The following is a 19528-nucleotide window of genomic DNA, read 5'->3' as shown; positions in this document are numbered from 1 at the left end:
ACAAATTCAACAATCTGTCATTTTCAGTGTAAAAAAGATATCAGAGATCCATTTTTAATAAATTACTAATATTTCAAGGGATTGTTATTGCAATGAAATGGTTGTTTGAATATTTGTTTTGTATAAATAGAGGATTTTGGTTTAGGTTGTATTATTCTTAGTATAATATAGATTTAAAGGAAAACAATCTAAATAAAGTTCAAAATCTTCTTGAGACGGTAAACAAAAAAATGTCTGATTTTTATAACAACATTTTTGTTTGTTTGTTTTTTTTTTGTTATTTGTTTTGTTTGCTTTTGTTTAGGGTTTTTTTTTTGGCAGAAACTTTTATTTTTATAATGTGTCTCATTTCGAGTATATTAAAAATATATATTTAAAGGAAGTCAATCTTAGAAAACTGCAGATAGTGCAGGGGAACACAATGACAGGATTGTTAGAATTATCATTTGATAAATGCTTTTGATAAACCATTTAATATTCAATGCGCTATTTAGAGTACAAAAATATAAAGTCCATCATTCTTTATCAATGTCAAAATCTACCACTGATTGCAATGAATCGATTTTCTGAGCTTTAAATTAAAAAGCAATGTTCCCTGTATGTTTGAAGATTAAGAGGTAGAATAAAACATTTTCAGCGCTTATGTTCTTTCTTTATTTTTTTTTTCAAGATTATTTTATTTCTTATATAAAAACAAGAGGCCTCTAGGCGCTGACGGTCACATCAGTGTCATCACTAGGTGATAGACTTGTCAGATAGTCTAAAATTTGATTTTTTTAGCGTTTTTATAGGAGTTTGATCCCATTTGGCCCTTATTATCGTTGTTATAATCTGATATATGCAAACATCAATTAACGAAAAAGGGCGACAAAAGCCGACAAAATATCAGGTTTTTTATATTCTTGCCCCTGGGACCTTGAATAACAATTTTGGAGTGGGTAAAATAAAAGTTTGTTCCCTAAGAGTTAGATTGTTTAATAACCTGAGCACACTTTTGTGAGTGAAGTTGTATCCAGCGGCCATGAATTCATCAATCTAGATAATACATAGCATTTTCGAGGAAGTCAACGCAAAAGGTTATAATGAAAATGAAACAATAAATAAATCACTGGACTTTAAAAGTTCCCTGAAGATATGAATTATAGATCATTACACCAAACAGGGTTTTCAGCTGATGACAAAAAGACACGAATACTGATTACTTATTCTGTTAAATAATACAATAACGACAGTTAAAATATCGTAAGTTTAACAAGCTAAGTTAATTTTAAAACCATAAAACGAATATAGTAGGGGATCTGGTTAGAGAAGGTAAAAATATGACCACTCTATTGACGTCAATAAATTGCCTTTTGAATGTGTTTATAGTACAATTTAAATTCGTAAATGAAATTCGAGTTGTATTTTCACAATAGTGTAGAATATTTTGGGAAACAAATCGCTAGTAACTGAAACATATATTTTTTTCATGTATTTAATGATCTTAATGATAAAATCGATATAACTACAGAAACAAAAGTGTACGTTCCATTGATAACAAATATTGAAGTTGTTTGAATATATTAAAATAAATATACAACTTGTTTTTGGATTGGACGATATACGGATTGGTTGATCTTAAAAAGTGGTGAACTGAAATATTGTATTTTATATGTTTATGCCAAGTATTGTTTTGTTTTATTTATGGTTCAATATTTGGAAACTGCAGAGAAAAAAATACTATGATTTTCTTAGCAGCAATTTCATATCTGCATTTGATTATATTGATAAATTCTTCTGGACCTTTGTCTACATCTACTTGGCATTTTACCAAACAAGGACATGTTTCTGAGACGCAGGATGAAGACGTTTTAGATATCCAACCCCTTCTCGTCAATTCTCTTGGAGAGTGTGCGATGCATTGTGGAATAAATGCACTTTGCATTGCTTTTGACTTTTGTTTTCTTAACGGTTCCCACACTTGTCGGTTGCGCTCTGGAGACATAGTACCTTCAAACACCGCAACACAATGTGGACTTTACGAAATGACAGCTGTAAGTACATTTTTACATTAAGACTTTTACACCTTAATCAATGGCATGATACTTAGAAGGGGTACATTTCACTTAATTATTTTAAGCTGGCTGTTTTTGTATCTTAATATCAAAATTCATCTGACATATTTTGATGTATGGAATTGTACCATACCCATATAATATAAAACGTAACCGAATCCTACTCCAATATTTGACGTAATTAGAATTAGGATCATCACTATATCACTACATGTTTATCTTTTTTTATGTCAGGAAAAAGTATAAAAATACAACAGTATCGGTATTTTCCAGAATATACTTTGACTTAAGGATTTCGGACAAAATCTTATAATAATAGAGTAACATGCACTGTTCGGATTTTTTTTCTCAAGCTCAATGCCAAATTTCGTGCACACCGAACTTTTTCAAATCTTGATCGAAATATGTTAAACCAGAAACATAGAATATTTTAATGCTATAATAATTTCTGGTTGATCTGCACATCTAAGCACGATGTTTCTACTTACTAAGCCTTATGAAAACCGTTTTAGTCTAAATTGTATCTTTTCTTGCTAAACCCAATTTAAGGATCGGGGGTCCCAGTTAAAGTATATATATATATATATATATATATATATATATATATATATATATATATATATATATATATAAACACAGATTTTTTTTCTGTTTAAGACTCATTAATTATTGAGTAATATTCTTTGTTCGTATTTTCGTTTTTAATCTAGGCCTTTTTTCTTTTCTGAAGGTAATTTTAAAAATATATATATATATATATATATATATATATATTTACAGAAGAAAAGTTGTTCGGGTGGACTATTCATAACATCTCAAAGAATGTGCAAGAAAAGTAAGTTAATGCTTTTAAAGGGAGATGATTGCAAACCTTTGAAAATTCTTTTTAAGAACCACTGCACTATGAACGCCAATATTTACACCAGGCTTGTATACATCGTGAATATTCTAACCTGTTAAAATTGTGATCACCAGACCAATACTGGGGCCAAAAGAGGGGTTAAAAGTTTATTAACTGAAAAATAAAATTAACGTAGAAATAAATTAAACTTTGACCCGCATGCACGGGTTGACAATGCATATGATTTCGAACATTTACAAAATAGAAACATCGAAACACCGTATATTGTTGACATTTGCATAATCAAACTTCAAGCCTATAATAATGCTATTAATTTCACTACACTTTGCTGAGATGGAACAATATAACTGTGTCCCGGGAAAGGTCTTTACCACAGTTAAAATTCTTCCCATAAACCCGTGTTATGTAGCAGAAAATTGCAGAATCGCTCCAAAACGATTTTAGAGAAAATTAATAAAGTTGCATAAAAATAACAAATAAATTGATCATACCAAACCATTTTGAAGCTGTTTTTACCTTTCTTCGAAAAGTTTGATTCAATAATTGCAGAATTCAAAATATTTCAAGAACACTTTTACACACCATGTTGACATTCAAAACTCTCAGGATTTCTTTTTATTGTAAATGCACTGTGTTAGAGTTACCTCCCGTATTTTATTGGTGAACAGAAACAAATTTCCAATGAAGATTAACACGCATTTGTTTTATCCTTTCCAAGTTTACCCATTTAAATGTGATATTGTTGAAACATAATCATAGCCTCTCATGATTTAGCGTGAATGTAATGTGCATGTACAAGATTGTTAAATCCAAAAAATTCAAATGATTTCCTGAATTTTTTGAAGGACTTTCGTTGATTATTAATTAACGAAGCTTCATTGAGAAAAAATAAAATCAAAATGGTAATCTTCAAGTACCAACTATGTTTAAAATATATAAAACAAAAGACAGTAGAGACAGATTAATTTATCGGTATTAAAGCCCAAAAATAGAGTCTGCTATTTTAATATAGTAGTATAGATAAAGAAAATGTTAAAAAAATATATTCTCAAGGACTTCAATGCTGTAACAACAGAAATTATTTGCAAGTACCCAAAGATTGTGGAGATTCTATATTGTAAAAACAGTGACCGCCGGACAAATACTAGTACCTGATTTTTTATTGTGTTTCCTGAAAATTTAAGTCCCGCTTCACCCTATGAAACAAACCTGTAGTTATGAACTGTCATTGAACAAATTAATATTGTGAATTTCATAAACCTCTATGCATTTTTCATTTACTAGATATTGACCTTAGAGAATATATGTTAATAATGATTTCAAAGCGGTTATTTATTTCACTCTAGTTATCTCAATATTTTTTTTACACATAGTCTTCCTTATTTTAAAGTGTTATTGTCCATCATGAAATGTTCATTATCTTTAAATTGACTTTGCTAAAACACGGCTTCCGTTATTTTCCACCAATAAAAAAAAAATTCAGTAATTTGAATGTTCTTCCCATAAAAAGCGAAATAATAAGTAATATTTTAAGGAAACACAACAAAAATTCAGTCGCGCGCTTACGGTTGCTCTTCATTATTGTTTAAGAATTTTGACTAGAATTAACAATTACATCAACGCGTAACTTATGACTTTAAAAACAGTTTGTAATCAGATAAGTTGCACATCGGCATTTCCTTCGATATGTGGTTGCGACCGGCTGACGTAAAAGAGACTGCCATAAAAGAAAACAAGGGCACCGCTAAGCGGAGCATCCCCTCGCGACACGAGTTATTGTGTGTAGGGATGCATTATTTAGCAATATATAGTCATGTAAATGAGAAGACCACATTCTACTAACCCTCCATTACTGCAAATACTACATTTTCTTTACCTGTACTAGATCTAAATCCAAAAATATAAAGTTGTTTAATTGAACTGCTTACTTTCACTTTGTTTTAAAGAAGTGAAGCAGAAGATTGACAACTCTTACTCAAAAATTTCGATTGATAACTCGTATACAATATTGATTATAACATTGATTTAATGAAATAATAATTTGTAATAGTATTAATGGTTTGGAAAGGCACATGTATTTTTTATTTTCTATTTTACAGAAGTGTGCAATCTATGATAAATATTTTTAGTTTTGAACGAATTTTGTCATAATGTATGCCCCCCCCCCCCCCTCCTTTACAATGGTGCAATTTTATCTAAGTTTTTACATAAAAATTTGACCAATTAATATGACATTGCATTTGTTTTAATCTTTTACAATGAGGCATATTTGTGCAAAGGTTGAGGAAATTCTATTAGAAGGTTTTTTATCAATTTACTAGAAAATTGAAATGGAGTGCACACACAGACATACACACACACACACACACATACACACACACATACACACATACATACATACGAACACACACGCACGGTAGCGATGCTATATACCCTTCGCAACAAGTTGCGCGAGGGGATAACAACCAATGACACGTCGAAACAAGCCATATTTAGGTAGAAAATGTATTATAACAAATTAATAAACATGAGTTGTTTATTTCTTATTCAATCAATTAAATAATTATAACTCCATGTTTATGTTTGTATTGACGCACCGTGAAATACATATACATGTATCATTAGCATTTTTAGCTAAGTTTATTTTATTTGATTTTCATAGAGATTTACTCCCCCAATTAAAATAAATCCTTCACGACAGGATTTCTTTCTCAATATGTATTTCAACATACACGCTCAAAACTTCAAAGAGTGCTTGGGCGGTGGATTATTTATGGAAAGTTAGTTTTAAGTTGTTATGCTATTAAATCATCAAAATCGAGACATAATGTTGAACCAGTGTTTACAATGATTTCACGGTAACTCATTGTTGGTGTTCATTCAAAGCTTCATTTGCGTCCTTCTATGTTAAGTCGTGCTGAATTGAAAGTTACGCTTTAGTTTTGTAAAATCACTTAGTATGATACTTAACTGACCTAATCTTAAACAATATAATTATTATCATTTATAACTCAATCGCAACAATTCTATCAAGTCATTGAGCAAACCAATGTTCAACTTTTCATGCTTGTCAAATCTACCCCCCCCCCCCCCTTCAATCCAAAAATCTCAAACCAACCTAATTATTAGACTATCACATTTTTTTTTACCTAAAACCGAGAGTTTTTTAGTAATGTCTTTATCTTTATCAAAAGGTAATATCTCTTTGGATAAAAACTCTGATTTGAACCAAATCAGACAATTATTTTGTCTGCATTAACAATGAAAATATACCACAGTTACTGCTACTTATTGCAAATTTAAGCACAGTAATCAACTAAAATTGTTCCTGTAAATCATCAGTTAATTTCGTCTTACCTTTTTCTAAATGCCCATTCATTAAACGTTGCTAATATACATTGTTAACATTTTGATTAAAATTCCTTGCAAGAAAAGTCATCATCTTAAATTTGATTACTCGAAAATTCTCAAAAAATAGTTCGGCCCTGATAAATATTTTTGACCCCACTATTTATTTTGTTCTTAGCTTCTATACATCAATCGTAACTATTGTTTTCCAAAAAAATAATAAAAAATGACAGTAATCTAAACATATTTAGTTCTGCTGCACGTATTTTAACATAATATGGGCTGGATTTTCAGACGAATTCACAATTTAATTTGTAGATATTTCACTCTGAAACACCATTGAATTTTAAAACACGTAACTTTAAAAAATTGCCACATTGTTGTAAATTACTTTGAGCAAATATGTTTTAGTCTTAACTAGACAGATTGTTTTAAGATTGAATATATATATATATATATATATATATATATATATATATATATATATATATATATATATATATATATATAGATAGATAAAAATTAAATAAGAAAACACGAAAAACGTTCAATATAGCTTAAGCGCTTTCATTTTAAAATCTTCAGAAGCTATATAATGGTAACATAGTAACGTGACGTCAAAAAACTTGAACGTTGAACGGCAATGTCTATTATGACGTCATAGCTAGATTTAGCGGAAAAAAAATATAATTTGCAACATAGTAGATAACATACAATTCAATACATTATTATTACAAACAGTTCAATTTGGGTTTAAAAATACGGATGAAATGTTTTTCTTTTTCTCTTCTTTGTACATTACTGTCACTCAACAGTTTGTAAAATGGAAATATTTTAAACTGTTTATTGCCGCAAGTGTCCAAATGCTCACTTAACGGTATCTGTCGATATCCCGGGGTGTTTATGTGTTGTTTGTGTACACGCACACGGGCCCGAAGTGGATTGCTTGTTTCCCCAATATAGTACTCGTTGCAGCCTGGACATGTTATAACATATAATACATTCTTAGTGTCACATGACATGTCCGTCTTTACGATGAATTCTTTTCCGCTGAAGTCGTACTTAGATCCCTCTGTAATATGGTCACAGGTCCCGCATCGTGGGTTTCTACACTTAGTAACTGTGTGTTTAGTATCAAAATGGGAAGTGCACAATATTCGTTTTAGATTTTTAGGCTGACGTCTGCTGTTAATGAAGTTCACATCTTTGTAAATTTCTTTCGTGGATTGGTCGTTGATGAGGATATTATTAAACTGATGAATTATTGGCGTAATGTTCATATTTCTAGGATTAAAAGTATGTACAAATGGAATAATATCAATGGTTTTTTCCGGATGTTTTCTGGCTAATAATTCCGATCTATCATACGTCCTGGCTTTACGAATTCCGTCGTCAATGAGACCTTCGGGATAACCTTGGTTAGTGAGGTAATGTTTGAGTTCCCCGAGGCGTATGTCTTGGGTGTTTTCATCGCTCACAATGGTACAAATACGTCGAGCTAAATTATATGGAATAGCAGTTTTTGTATGATGAGGGTGACACGAATTAAAATGAAGATATTGATGTGTGTCAGTTGTTTTGTAGTATATATCAGTAAAAAGTTTTGAATTCTTCTTTATAACCAGAACGTCCAAAAATGGTAATTTGGTGTCACTACTTTCTAAAGTAAATTTGATGTTGGGATCAAGGTTGTTCACAAGTTGATGAAATATCTTTAAATTTTCGTCACTATTATTCCATAAAATAAAGCAATCGTCTAAAAATCGTTTCCAACTAGATTTAATAGATCTGGCTTCTTCTTCTCCCCAGAGTGAAAGTATTTGTTCGTGAAGCTTTTCTTCAAGGTATCCAAGAGTAAGAGTGGCGTATGTTGGTGCCACCTTTGTCCCCATTGCTGTACCTTTCACTTGTAAATAATGATTTTTTCCGAATGCAAAGGTGTTGTTTTGAAGTATTATATGTAATCCTTCGAGTATAAATTCTTTTGTAAAGCGATCTTGTAGAATTTCAGGATGCTTGTTGATCCAATAGCTCACCGCTTTTATTCCAAGCTCTGTTGGTATATTAGAATATAAACTGACCACGTCAAATGACACAAGAAGAGAAAAAAGAAAAACATTTCATCCGTATTTTTAAACCCAAATTGAACTGTTTGTAATAATAATGTATTGAATTGTATGTTATCTGCTATGTTGCAAATTATATTTTTTTTCCGCTAAATCTAGCTATGACGTCATAATAGACATTGCCGTTCAACGTTCAAGTTTTTTGACGTCACGTTACTATGTTACCATTATATAGCTTCTGAAGATTTTAAAATGAAAGCGCTTAAGCTATATTGAACGTTTTTCGTGTTTTCTTATTTAATTTTTATCTATAACTCGCCGACCACTGTGGATTTTATTGTGTTTCAAAATATATATATATATATATATATATATATATATATATATATATATATATATATATATATATATACACATACATATATGAGTCAGCGGTCATTGCATGGCAAACAAATAAAGAGTTCGTAATTTTCAAAGTAAAATGTATTTTAACTCAATATCCGTTTACAGAAAGCTTAAAGTATTCATAGCCATGGATCCAAATTTTATTATGTTCTGAAGAAAGTATATTCGTACTTTTTTGTCCCCCGCCGCAACGCGAAGCGGGGACATAGAAATGCCGTCCGTCACACTTTTTTGTAAGCGCTCTCATGCCTACAAATTTTGACGGATTTTCATTAAAGCTGAACACCGCTCGTAAATAGGCACTGTCCGCCATATTTCTCTTTAATCACTGCTGTCTCTACAACCCTTATATAAGGGACAGACCTCTAAACAGTTCAAAGTACTTCGCTGTAGAGGTCTCACCTGTGTGGACGTACATTTTGCCTCGCCGTGTTACTCGGTCGCGATGAAATTATCAAATTTTACGCACCTTTTTGAAGCCAGGAGAATACTAACATCAAATAAATTGGTCAATGCATTATTTACGAACAGAAAATGAACATAAGATAAGAAAAATGTATAAAATCTAAAGACCACGAAAGGAATACTACATGTCGGCCACGAGGTTCAGGTGTGCAATCGGGTGTAACGAAATCGAAGGGTTTATATACCAGGTATCTGTGTGACGGTGCCTATTTACGAGCGGTGTTCAGCTTTAAAGGACTATATATGGTATGGGCCTAAAATGGCTCCCTAAAAGAAATATCATTATTTTACTGTAATTCTTTGTTTTCTTTGTATAGATATATATGTGATGTTTTAACTTAATGTTCCTTTTGATTCAAGTGCCCACAATTTAGAAATACGGCATTGTAAAGAAAACCTTTTCCCGCCAGTTTTCCATTTTAGCAGAAAAAAGCTTGTTTTCAAGAAGTTTTTCTTTCAGGAAACATAAAGCGCATGCTTGAACCAACAAAAAATTTTAATCAGAGATGTATCTAGCCAAGACTAATAAGTGACAACAAATTTGTCCTGGTTCAAGCATGCGCTCTATATTTCCCATTCGTAAAAAGATGAATATTTTTGACTTCACATTTTTAAAAATGTATAACACCTTCTAATGAATACAATAATTTACTCTATTTATCTTTGTTGTGCATGTAATTTATCTGCACATAATTTAAACATTATGTTATCATCATATTTATAAATTGTAACTTTAATACCATTAAATACAAAAATACATTTTTTAAACAAGTATATAAGGGAGTAAGAAGATTTTTCAAGATTTAATACATTTTTACTATATGGCCATATTGGCCAAATCCTAGAGCCAGAACCCCTGACCCAGAGGTCATGAAGTTTACAATTTTTTTTTTTGGGGGGGGGGGGCATCCAAATAATTCCTTTCGTGAAAAGTCTGGGCTAGGAAGAAGTTTAAAAAGTTGCAATATTGTATTAAGTTATACTGTAAAACAATGAACTGAAGCAAAAATGACATACTGTAAACCAACTTTTATTATACCCCCGCTCCGAAGGAGAGGGGGTATACTGTTTTACCCTTGTGTGTCTGTCTGTCTGTCTGTCCTTCTGTCTGTCTGTCCGTCCGTAACAAAAATTTCTGTCGCATTTATCTCAGCAACTAATTTTCGCAGATGCTTGAAATTTTTACACAGTGTTCGTTAAGGCATGCCATATCGTGGGATATATTTTTGTACCAATCGGACGTCAACTTCTTGTTGAATGATGACTTTACTTATTTTTAAACAAAATCTTCAAACAAATTTCCGTCAAACATTTCTCAGCAACTATTTATCGCAGATACCTGAAATTTTTGCACAATATTTGTATAGGCATGCCATATCGAGGGATGTATTTTTGTACCAATCCGGCGTCAACATCCTGTTAAATGACGACTTCGTTTATTTTTAACCAAAATCTTCAAACAAATTTCCGTCAAAGATTTCTCAGCAACTATTTATCGCAGACGCTTGAAATTTTTACACAATATTTGTATAGGCATGCCATATTGTGGGATGATTTTTTGTACCAATCGGGCGTCAACTTCCTGTTAAATGACGACTTTGTTTATTTTAAACCAAAATCTTCAAACAAATTTCCGTCAAAGATTTCTCAGCAGCTATTAATTGCAGATGCTTGAAATTTTAACACACTGTTTGTTTTGGCATGCCATATTGGGGGATATATTTTTGTATCAATCAAACGTCAACTTCCTGTTAAAAAATGACTTTGCTTACTTTTAGCCAAAATTTTCATACAAATTTTCGTCAAAGATTTACCAGCAGCTATTTATCGCAGATGCTTGAAATTTTTACACAGTGTTTGTTAAGGCTTGCCATATCGTGGGATATATTTTTGTACCAATCGGACGTCAACTTCCTGTTAAATGACTACTTTGTTTATTTAAGCCAAAATTTTCAAACAAATTTTCCTTAAAGATTTCTCAGCAGCTATTTATCGCAGATGCTTGAAATTTTAACACACTATTTGTTTAGGCATGCCATATTGTGGGATATATTTCTGTACCAATCGGATGCCAGCTTTCTGTTCAACGACGACTTTACTTATTTTGCATATTCATATCAGAGCAGGGGTATCACTAGTGAGCATTGGCTCACAGATATCTTGTTCGCGATGATTTCATTATGCGAATTATCTGAGATTAGCTAGTTTGCGGCGACTAATTTTTGCGACCAAGCCCTATCCACACCTGTTTTTTCATTACAACTTTATGGTAAATACTGGTCCGCGGCGAGGAATATTCGCGAAAATGAAGCTCTTGCAAACATTGCGAAAATTTCTTGCACGCGAAAAAAAAGGTTAACAGTATCACTTTCTGATCACCTACGTATGGAAAAAAAGCTACATTGTTAATTAACAGTTGTTAAAGAACATGTTATATCTTGTTTAATATACAATATCTAAATTGTATTTTGTTGCTGATCAGTTTTAAGTATTGTGGGGGTTTTTTAAACTTAAATTTAAATATCTGCATTTTTATAATATTGTCGACAGCCGTTTCCAACCTTGCATTGAAAAAACCTGCAAAACAGTCATCAACATGGGTAGAAGAGACCAGTTCTGCCAATTTTGCAGTTGATGGTAACAACGGTACAGACTTCATCGTAGACAAGTGTACACACACAGGTGATGGCGACACAAATCCGTGGTGGTTGGTGGATCTACAGGCTGATTATTTCATCAAATCTGTCAGAATATTTAATAGAGGGATGGACATTCATGGAATAGGTAAGCGCCCAAAGTCACGACATTTTAATTGAAATATAATAGAGGAGAAAATACTTTTAATTTTGTTTTATCGAATTACAGCTTTGAGTACAAATGTAGAGGAGAAATGGTAAAAAAATATCCATATTTGCTGCTTTGTTAGCCAATAAAAATGAATTTTAAACAATCGTTAGACGGGATAAATTGTGGCTGTGAAGTAAATCACACCTTAATAAAAACGGGATGTTAGTTAAACTTATGTTAGTAACATATTAATTATCCATGGATAATTAATATGTTACTAACATAAGTTTAAAATTTCACATGAACATCTATTATTTGACTTATTTTAGACACATCAGACCGGCTTCGGAATGTTACCGTCACTGTAGGACGGACAGAATCTGATGTCAACACTCCTTGTGGTGCCTTTGCTGGTCCTGGTACTCTGTCACAGCTGGTGGTCGACATCGGCTGTTCATCTGTACCAAAGGGAAGGTTTGTCAAGATCGCCAAGACAACATTAGCTCTCACACTCTGTGAAGTCGAAGTGTTCGGATACTCTGCCTAGTTAATATCATTGCTGATGTCTTTGCTAAATAATTATTTTTCCTACTAATTAGTTACGTATATGTTGAGGTGACTTTTTGAAAAGCTTAATGTTCAACTTTAAACCGGAAACAAAAGTATCTATATAATGATGGCTGTATTTAGAATACTGCATGCACTTGATGTGAAAACTGTAAAGCGCTTTTATATGCCGTCATTTTTTATTCAACATTCAAAATTAACTTTGAACATTCAGTTTTATTCTGTTTACTTCTCTTTTTGGGTTAATAAAAAAAACTTCTGCAGTTATGTTGTTTTCTTTTAAAGAGAAAATAAAGAAGACATGATTATTGACTACATTAAAAAGGTATTTGCTTTTCTGACCGTTACTTTTTATAATTAACACTTTTTGCTCTGTTAAGTTAGTAATAATGATGTGTTTACGCCTGTCGTCATGTGTTAACAATTGAATAATTTTCACTTTGAGCTAACAAAAGATATTCAGCAAACCTAATTATAAAGGCATCCAAAGATTAAAACAACTAGATACGAACTCGTTACGAGTAACGAGTAGGTTTTCCGTTCAATTTTAAACGATAAGATTAAAATATAAATGAAATTTCAAAATTCCCCCTCAAACACAACATTTCAGATAATGTATACGATTGTCAATATCCTTTAAAATGCTTAACAAAGTGGTTTTCGTTTTCACATATTGCAATTATAAGATTTTAGAGTTAAGTCCCCTAAAATTCATAATTACGTTATCAATGGGTGTGGCAATGAGTTTTACAAACGCATATTGTTTCGATCAACAACTTTGTTTCTGTAATGCATTACAAAATCTTGATTGTTTTTAGGTATGTAAAAAAGACTTGTGAAAAAGACTTTACGAGTGTCTTGGTACCTAATGTAAGGGATCAGCCCCTTTTTCTTCAGTTCATTCAAAAGGTCTCACAAATACTAATAATTTTTTATCTTACACGTATTTAAAATTGAATATTTTAGGGGCCAGTCTCCTAGATCGTTAATAGGGACAGACATTGGTGTTTTGATTGATGGAAACGATTAGAACTATCAATGCAAGCATTTTCTCTTCTACAAAGCTTAACAAAATATGTTCTCTTCTCAAGATATATTGCGTCAAAGTTAAAGTACTTTGGCCCCTAAAAATCCCTTCTTACGTAAAATATAGGCGTGGCAATGATTTTTCCTGATAGATATTGTTACAATAAACAACTTTGCTTCCATAACGCAATTCAAAATCTTTATTATTTTTAAGTTATCTGTAATAGAGTGTCTTGGCCCCTAATTTAAGGGGCTAGGCCATTTTTATTGAATTCAATCGAAAGGTCTCACAAAATCTAACATTTTTTGTTCTTACACCTGTTTAAAATTAATGATCATTTTTTATATACAAATGATTAAATATTTAAGGGGTCAACCCTCTAAATTCTTAATTGGGACAGAATTGGTGTTTTGATTGGTGGAATCGATGAGAATTATCAATGCAAGCATAGTCTCTTCTACAAAGATTAACAAAATATGTCTCCTTCTCTAGATATATTGCGTCGAAGTTTAAGTACTTTGGCCCCTAAAAATCCCTAGTTACGTAAAAATTGGCGTGGCAATGATTTTTCCTGATAGATAATCTTACGATCAACAGCTTTGTTTCGATAAAGAATTACAAAATCGTTATTGTTTTTAAGGCGTCGAGCTATTGCTCTGCAGCCTTCTAGCGATCGTCTGGATTTGCAATCGTCCAAAAATTCATGCTCTGCACCGCCTTTTTAATGCGCATAAAAAATAAGTTCCCTGAAGTATTAAACGTATTACAAGATTTGAATTCCTTTTATTCAACTAAATTGTGTACAAAAAATTCAACTTTGCCTCCCTGGTAGTTGACAACTTATTGCATTAGTATAAATTTGTTTAATCAAGAAATGACGGATGAATACAATAAGGTGCAATGTAAACATTCAATAAAATATTATTTAAGTTTATCGCGTACATTTTGATTTGAAACCGTGCCAGATAGAAATAAAATTTGATATGTTAATTTATTTGTTATCGGGCATGGTCTCTAAAATAATTGTAAGCGATAAACTTATCTGGAGATTCTGTTGCAATTAATAAACACGATAATGCAGTTGGTTTGGTCGAGCATTTTAGATAGCACGTGTTGTGGATTTGTTTGTAAACAACCATAGCATAGGTAATCTTGTTTCAAACGGGAACTGAAATAAATAAAAGTATGTTTTATTATCATAATTAGGGACACACTGTAAATGTATTCAAATTATGAGCCTGTGAAAATTGCAAAGACATTTAAAAGCAGAAAGAACATGATATTTTTTTGAACTTTGATGTTTCTTCGATTTTTTATAACCATGATGAGTTATTGTATTATAAACGCATCACTACCTTTTTATAACGAAATATACTGATTATTGATTTTGAAACAGCACAGAACGTAATTCATTTCCTTTTTTATTCTAATATTATTTGATATATGACTATTAGTACAGTACAGAAATTCAAATCATTGATATCATTCTATATAAAAGAAAAAGTCAGCTCGACGCCTTTGTGGCCGTTCCGGCCTTTGATTAAGTTATTTGTATTAGTGTTTACAAGTGGCCAGCCCCTTTTTCTGAAATTTGTTGGAAAGAACTTTTGATTATCTACTACTTTTGTTATATATGTATTATCAAAATGATACTGTAGATTCCTTATTTTACGCGAGTACTTAATTCCGCGATTCAACGGTTTTCCAGCAAATCGCGAATGCCGAAATTTTATCATAGTTTCATGTAGTTTACATATGTCTGAAAATTAAAAGCGAGATTTTAAAATTCGCGAGCCGGGCTTTTCGTGATTTTACGCGGATATTAATTCGTCGCGTTTAATTAGGAATTTCCAGTAACTGATAAAAAGATACAGATCAAAATGTATGAGAATTTTGATTCAAAATTCGTACTTAATTTTCAAGCCTGGGCGATCTCTTAGAATTGGCATCACCGGCGCAAAAAAAAAACTACTTTGTGCATAATTACAAACTACGGTTTGACTACCCTGATAATTAAATAATAATATCTATGATAGTCTTGAGTTTATGTCTGCACATAATGGGTCGTCTAAACTAACAAAATCGGCCGTAAATCGGAACCGGAAGTGACGATTTCAAAATTTCAAAAAACATCTAGAATTATGACCACTGGCAATCATCTGTGAAAAAATGGTCGAAATCAGCCGAATAATTTCGAGATATCGCGTGCACAAACTTTGTGGAAAAAAAATAACTAGATACGACCTCGTTACGAGTAACGAGTGGGCCATCCGTCCGATTTTTTTTTATTAAGTTAAATGATACCATGAAATATCGACAGAATATCAAAATTAACACCCCCCCAAAAAATTTTGAAATAATAAATAAAAACCCCTAATTACGTCAAACATGGGCCTGACGATGACTTCTTCAAACCGATATTGTAGCGATCAACATCTTTGATCCTATAATGCATAACAAAATATTTACCGTTTTGAATTTATTCGTGAAAGTCTTTACGAGTTTCTTGGTCCCTAAAAAAAAGAGGCCAGCCCGCTTTGTATGTATTTGTTAAATAGAACTTTTGATTCTCTTCTTCTTTTGTTATAAATGTTTTAACAAAATATCAACCGATAAAAAGATACTGATTATAACGTTTGAAAATTTTGATTCAAAATCTTTACTCAATTTTCGTGCCATAAGCGAGCTCCAAAAATTGTATAGTGCACAACTTCAAACCATGGTCTACCTATCCTGAAAATTTCAAATTCATACCTCCCATAGTTTCTGAGATCAGCTCTGCACAAAATTGGTCGTAAAAATTTACAAAATATACCCTAAATCCGGACCAGAAGTGACGATGACAAAAAATTCAAAAACATATAAAATTCAGATATGTCCAATCATCTGTGAACAAATTGTCGAGATTTTTTTGTCTAGTTTTCGATAAATCGCGTGCACTAAATTTGGGGGAAAAATAATAATAAACAATACGAAAACAATAAGGTCTTCCCTTGGAAACGGAAGACCTTAACTAGATACGATCTCCTTACGAGTAACGAGTAGGTCTTCTGTTCAATTTTTAAACGATACGATTAAAATATCGATGAAATTTCAGAATTTACTCTCAACCACTTCTTTTCAGATAATGCCTACGATTGTCAATACCCCTTGAAATGCTTAAACTTAAAGTCTACGGTTGTGGTATTTTTTTTAAGAGTTAAATTGCAAGAAAAACCCATAAGTATGTATAAAAACATGAAAACAATTCAAAATGTGTTCAATACACACTCTAAATACATATCTGTCCGTAAACTTGCCGTTCAGACTATCCATCGATCTCATTAGGTCTTTCCACCTTTCAGGTGAAAGACCTTTTGTATTTCTTATGTTTTTAGGTCTTTCCACCTTTCAGGTGAAAGACCTTTTGTATTTCTTATGTGTTTTATTATTTTTTTTTCTTCTCCTTTTTTCCAGGGACAGCTTTTTTGTTTCTAGAGATATTGAAACAATTTTTTCTTTATGTTATTGACCATTAAAAGTTATGGTACCAAATGACCCTTTGTGTGATAACTCCCAGAACTTACAAAGTTATTGCCCTTTGTGTACGAAATAATTGTTATCGCTACTCCTCTGAAACCATAAGAGATAGAGACTTGGAACTTTTACCAATGCCTTCATTAAACTTAGAGGGTTCTTCAATCTATTCATACCGAAAGGATCTGAGGCCCCCTTCTAGTAGTTATTGCCCCTGAAAGTATAAACATTTCTATAAAATCACTTCCAACTTTTTTATTATTTGTCATAGAGACTTCGGACCACTTGGGATGGAAGCGTCTACCTTGGCCGAACAAAATGACATAAAGGTCAAAGGTCAAGGTCATTTGGAAATCCGTTAATTAATGAGTTTTTAGATCTCTTTCGTTTAGTGTGGTAGAGAAAAACTTTTTCATGGATGTAATAGGACATCTTAAGACATTTCAAAATATAGCCCCTTGGTTCCTTCCTTTAAAAAGTTACAGAGTGATTGCCCCTATTGTACAAAATGCTTGTTATCGCTACTCCTCATTAACTGTTAGAGTTAGAGACCTGAAACTTTTACAAATGTCTTCAGTAAACTTAGAGGGTTCTTCAATCTATTCATATCGAAAGGATCTGAGGCCCCTTCTAGTAGTTATTGCCCCTGAAAGTATTCACATTTCCGTAAAATCACTTCCAACTTTTTTATTACTTATCATAGAGACTTCGGACCACTTGGGATGGAAGCGTCTACCTTGGCCAAACAAAATGACATAAAGGTCAAAGCTCAAGGTCATTTGGAAATCTCTAAATTAATGAGTTTTTAGATCTCTTTTGTTTAGGGTGGTAGAGTAAAACTTTTTCATGGATGTAGTAGAACATCATAAAACATTTCAAAATATAACCAATTGACCCTTACCATGTAACGATTATAGAGTTATTGCCACTATTGTACAAAATGCTTGTTATCGCTACTCCTCATTAACCGTTAGAGATAGAGACTTGAAACGTTTACTAATGTATTCAGTACACTTAGACACTCCATTAATTTATTCATACCGGAAAGGTCAAAAGTTCCTTTCTAGCAGTTATTGTCCCTGTAAGTTTCGAACATTTAATAAAAACACAATTTTTGAATCAATAATCATAGATACATCGAACAACTTGGTATTGAACCGTCTACCTTGTCAGATCAAAATGACATAACGGTAAAAGGTCAAGGTCAAGCAATAAAAAATTGCAAACTTAATCGTTTTTTATGAAGAAACGCAGAAAAAATACTTTATTCTATTAAAGCAATTTTATCTCAAACATAAAAAACAATGAGGTGGAAAGACCTCTCATTGTTTGAGAACAATTAGTCTACTAGTTTATTTATTTTTTTTCTTCTCTTTTATTCCAGGGACAGCTTTTTTATTTCAAGAGATATTGAAACAATTTTTTCTTTATGTTATTGGCCATTAAAAGTTATGGTACCAAACAACCCTTTGCTCGATAACTCCCAGAACTTACAAAGTTATTGCCCTTGTGTACAAAAAGCTTGTTATCGCTACTCCTCTGAAACCATAAAAGATAGAAACTTGGAACTTTTACCAATGTCTTCAGTACACTTAGAGGGTTCTTCAATCTATTCATACCGAAAGGATCTGAGCCCCCCTTCTAGTAGTTATTGCCCCTGAAAGTATTTACATATCTATAAAATCATATAAAATCACAACTTTTTTTATTACTTATCAATGAGACTTCAGACCACTTGGGATGGAAGCGTCTACTTTGGCCGAACAAAATGACATAAAGGTCAAAGGTCGAGGTTATCTGAAAATCTGTTAATTAATGAGTTTTTAGATCTCTTTTGTTTAGTGTAGTAAAGAAAAACTTTTTCGTGGATGTAATAGGACATCTTAATTAAGACATTTTAAAATTTATCCCCTTGGCTCCCTCTTTTAAAAAAATTACATAGTTCTTGCCCCTTTTGTACGAAAAGCTTGTTATCGCTACTCCTCTGAAACCATAAGGGATAGAAACTTGGAAATTTTACCAATGTCTTCAGTACACTTAGAGGGTTCTTCATTCTATTCATACCGAAAGGACCTGAGCCCCCCTTCTAGTAGTTATTGCCCCTGAAAGTATTTATATTTCTATAAAATCACTTCCAACTTTTTTATTACTTATTATAGAGACTTCTGACCACTTGGGATGGAAGCGTCTACCTAGTCCGATCAAAATGACATAAAGGTCAAAGGTCAAGGTCATTTAGAAATCTCTTTATTTATGAGTTTTTAGATCTCTTTTGTTTAGGATGGTAGAGAGAAACTTTTTCATGCATGTAGTAGGACATTTTAAGACATTTCAAAATATAACCCTTTGACCCTTACCATGTAACAATTATAGAGTTATTGCCCCTATTGTACAAAATGCTTGTTATCGCTACTCCTCATTAACCGTTAGA

General features: G+C 32.1%; 1 protein-coding gene across 1 annotated transcript; it reads left to right on the top strand.

Annotated features, from left to right (window-relative positions):
• The first annotated feature begins 1735 nt into the window (after positions 1-1735).
• LOC128173563 (fucolectin-like) lies at positions 1736-12766 on the top strand. The gene is made up of 4 exons (XM_052839265.1): positions 1736-2033; positions 2835-2889; positions 11751-11984; positions 12317-12766. Exons 1-4 carry the CDS (start codon positions 1896-1898, stop codon positions 12532-12534), a joined length of 645 nt encoding a protein of 214 aa, XP_052695225.1. The 5' UTR covers positions 1736-1895; the 3' UTR covers positions 12535-12766.
• Positions 12767-19528: the final 6762 nt, after the last annotated feature.

The sequence above is a fragment of the Crassostrea angulata genome, chromosome 2, assembly GCF_025612915.1.
Source record: "Crassostrea angulata isolate pt1a10 chromosome 2, ASM2561291v2, whole genome shotgun sequence".
NCBI lineage: Eukaryota > Metazoa > Mollusca > Bivalvia > Ostreida > Ostreidae > Magallana > Magallana angulata.
This window is presented reverse-complemented; position numbering and strand designations above follow the sequence as displayed.

Bases quoted from the DNA above. Each gene is read 5' to 3' on its own strand.
- LOC128173563 (XM_052839265.1), top strand. From the start codon at position 1,896: ATGCATTGTGGAATAAATGCACTTTGCATTGCTTTTGACTTTTGTTTT. The intron at 2,890-11,750 runs GTAAGTTAATGC...TATTGTCGACAG, and splicing joins TCAAAGAATGTGCAAGAAAA to CCGTTTCCAACCTTGCATTG. The intron at 11,985-12,316 runs GTAAGCGCCCAA...GACTTATTTTAG, and splicing joins GATGGACATTCATGGAATAG to ACACATCAGACCGGCTTCGG.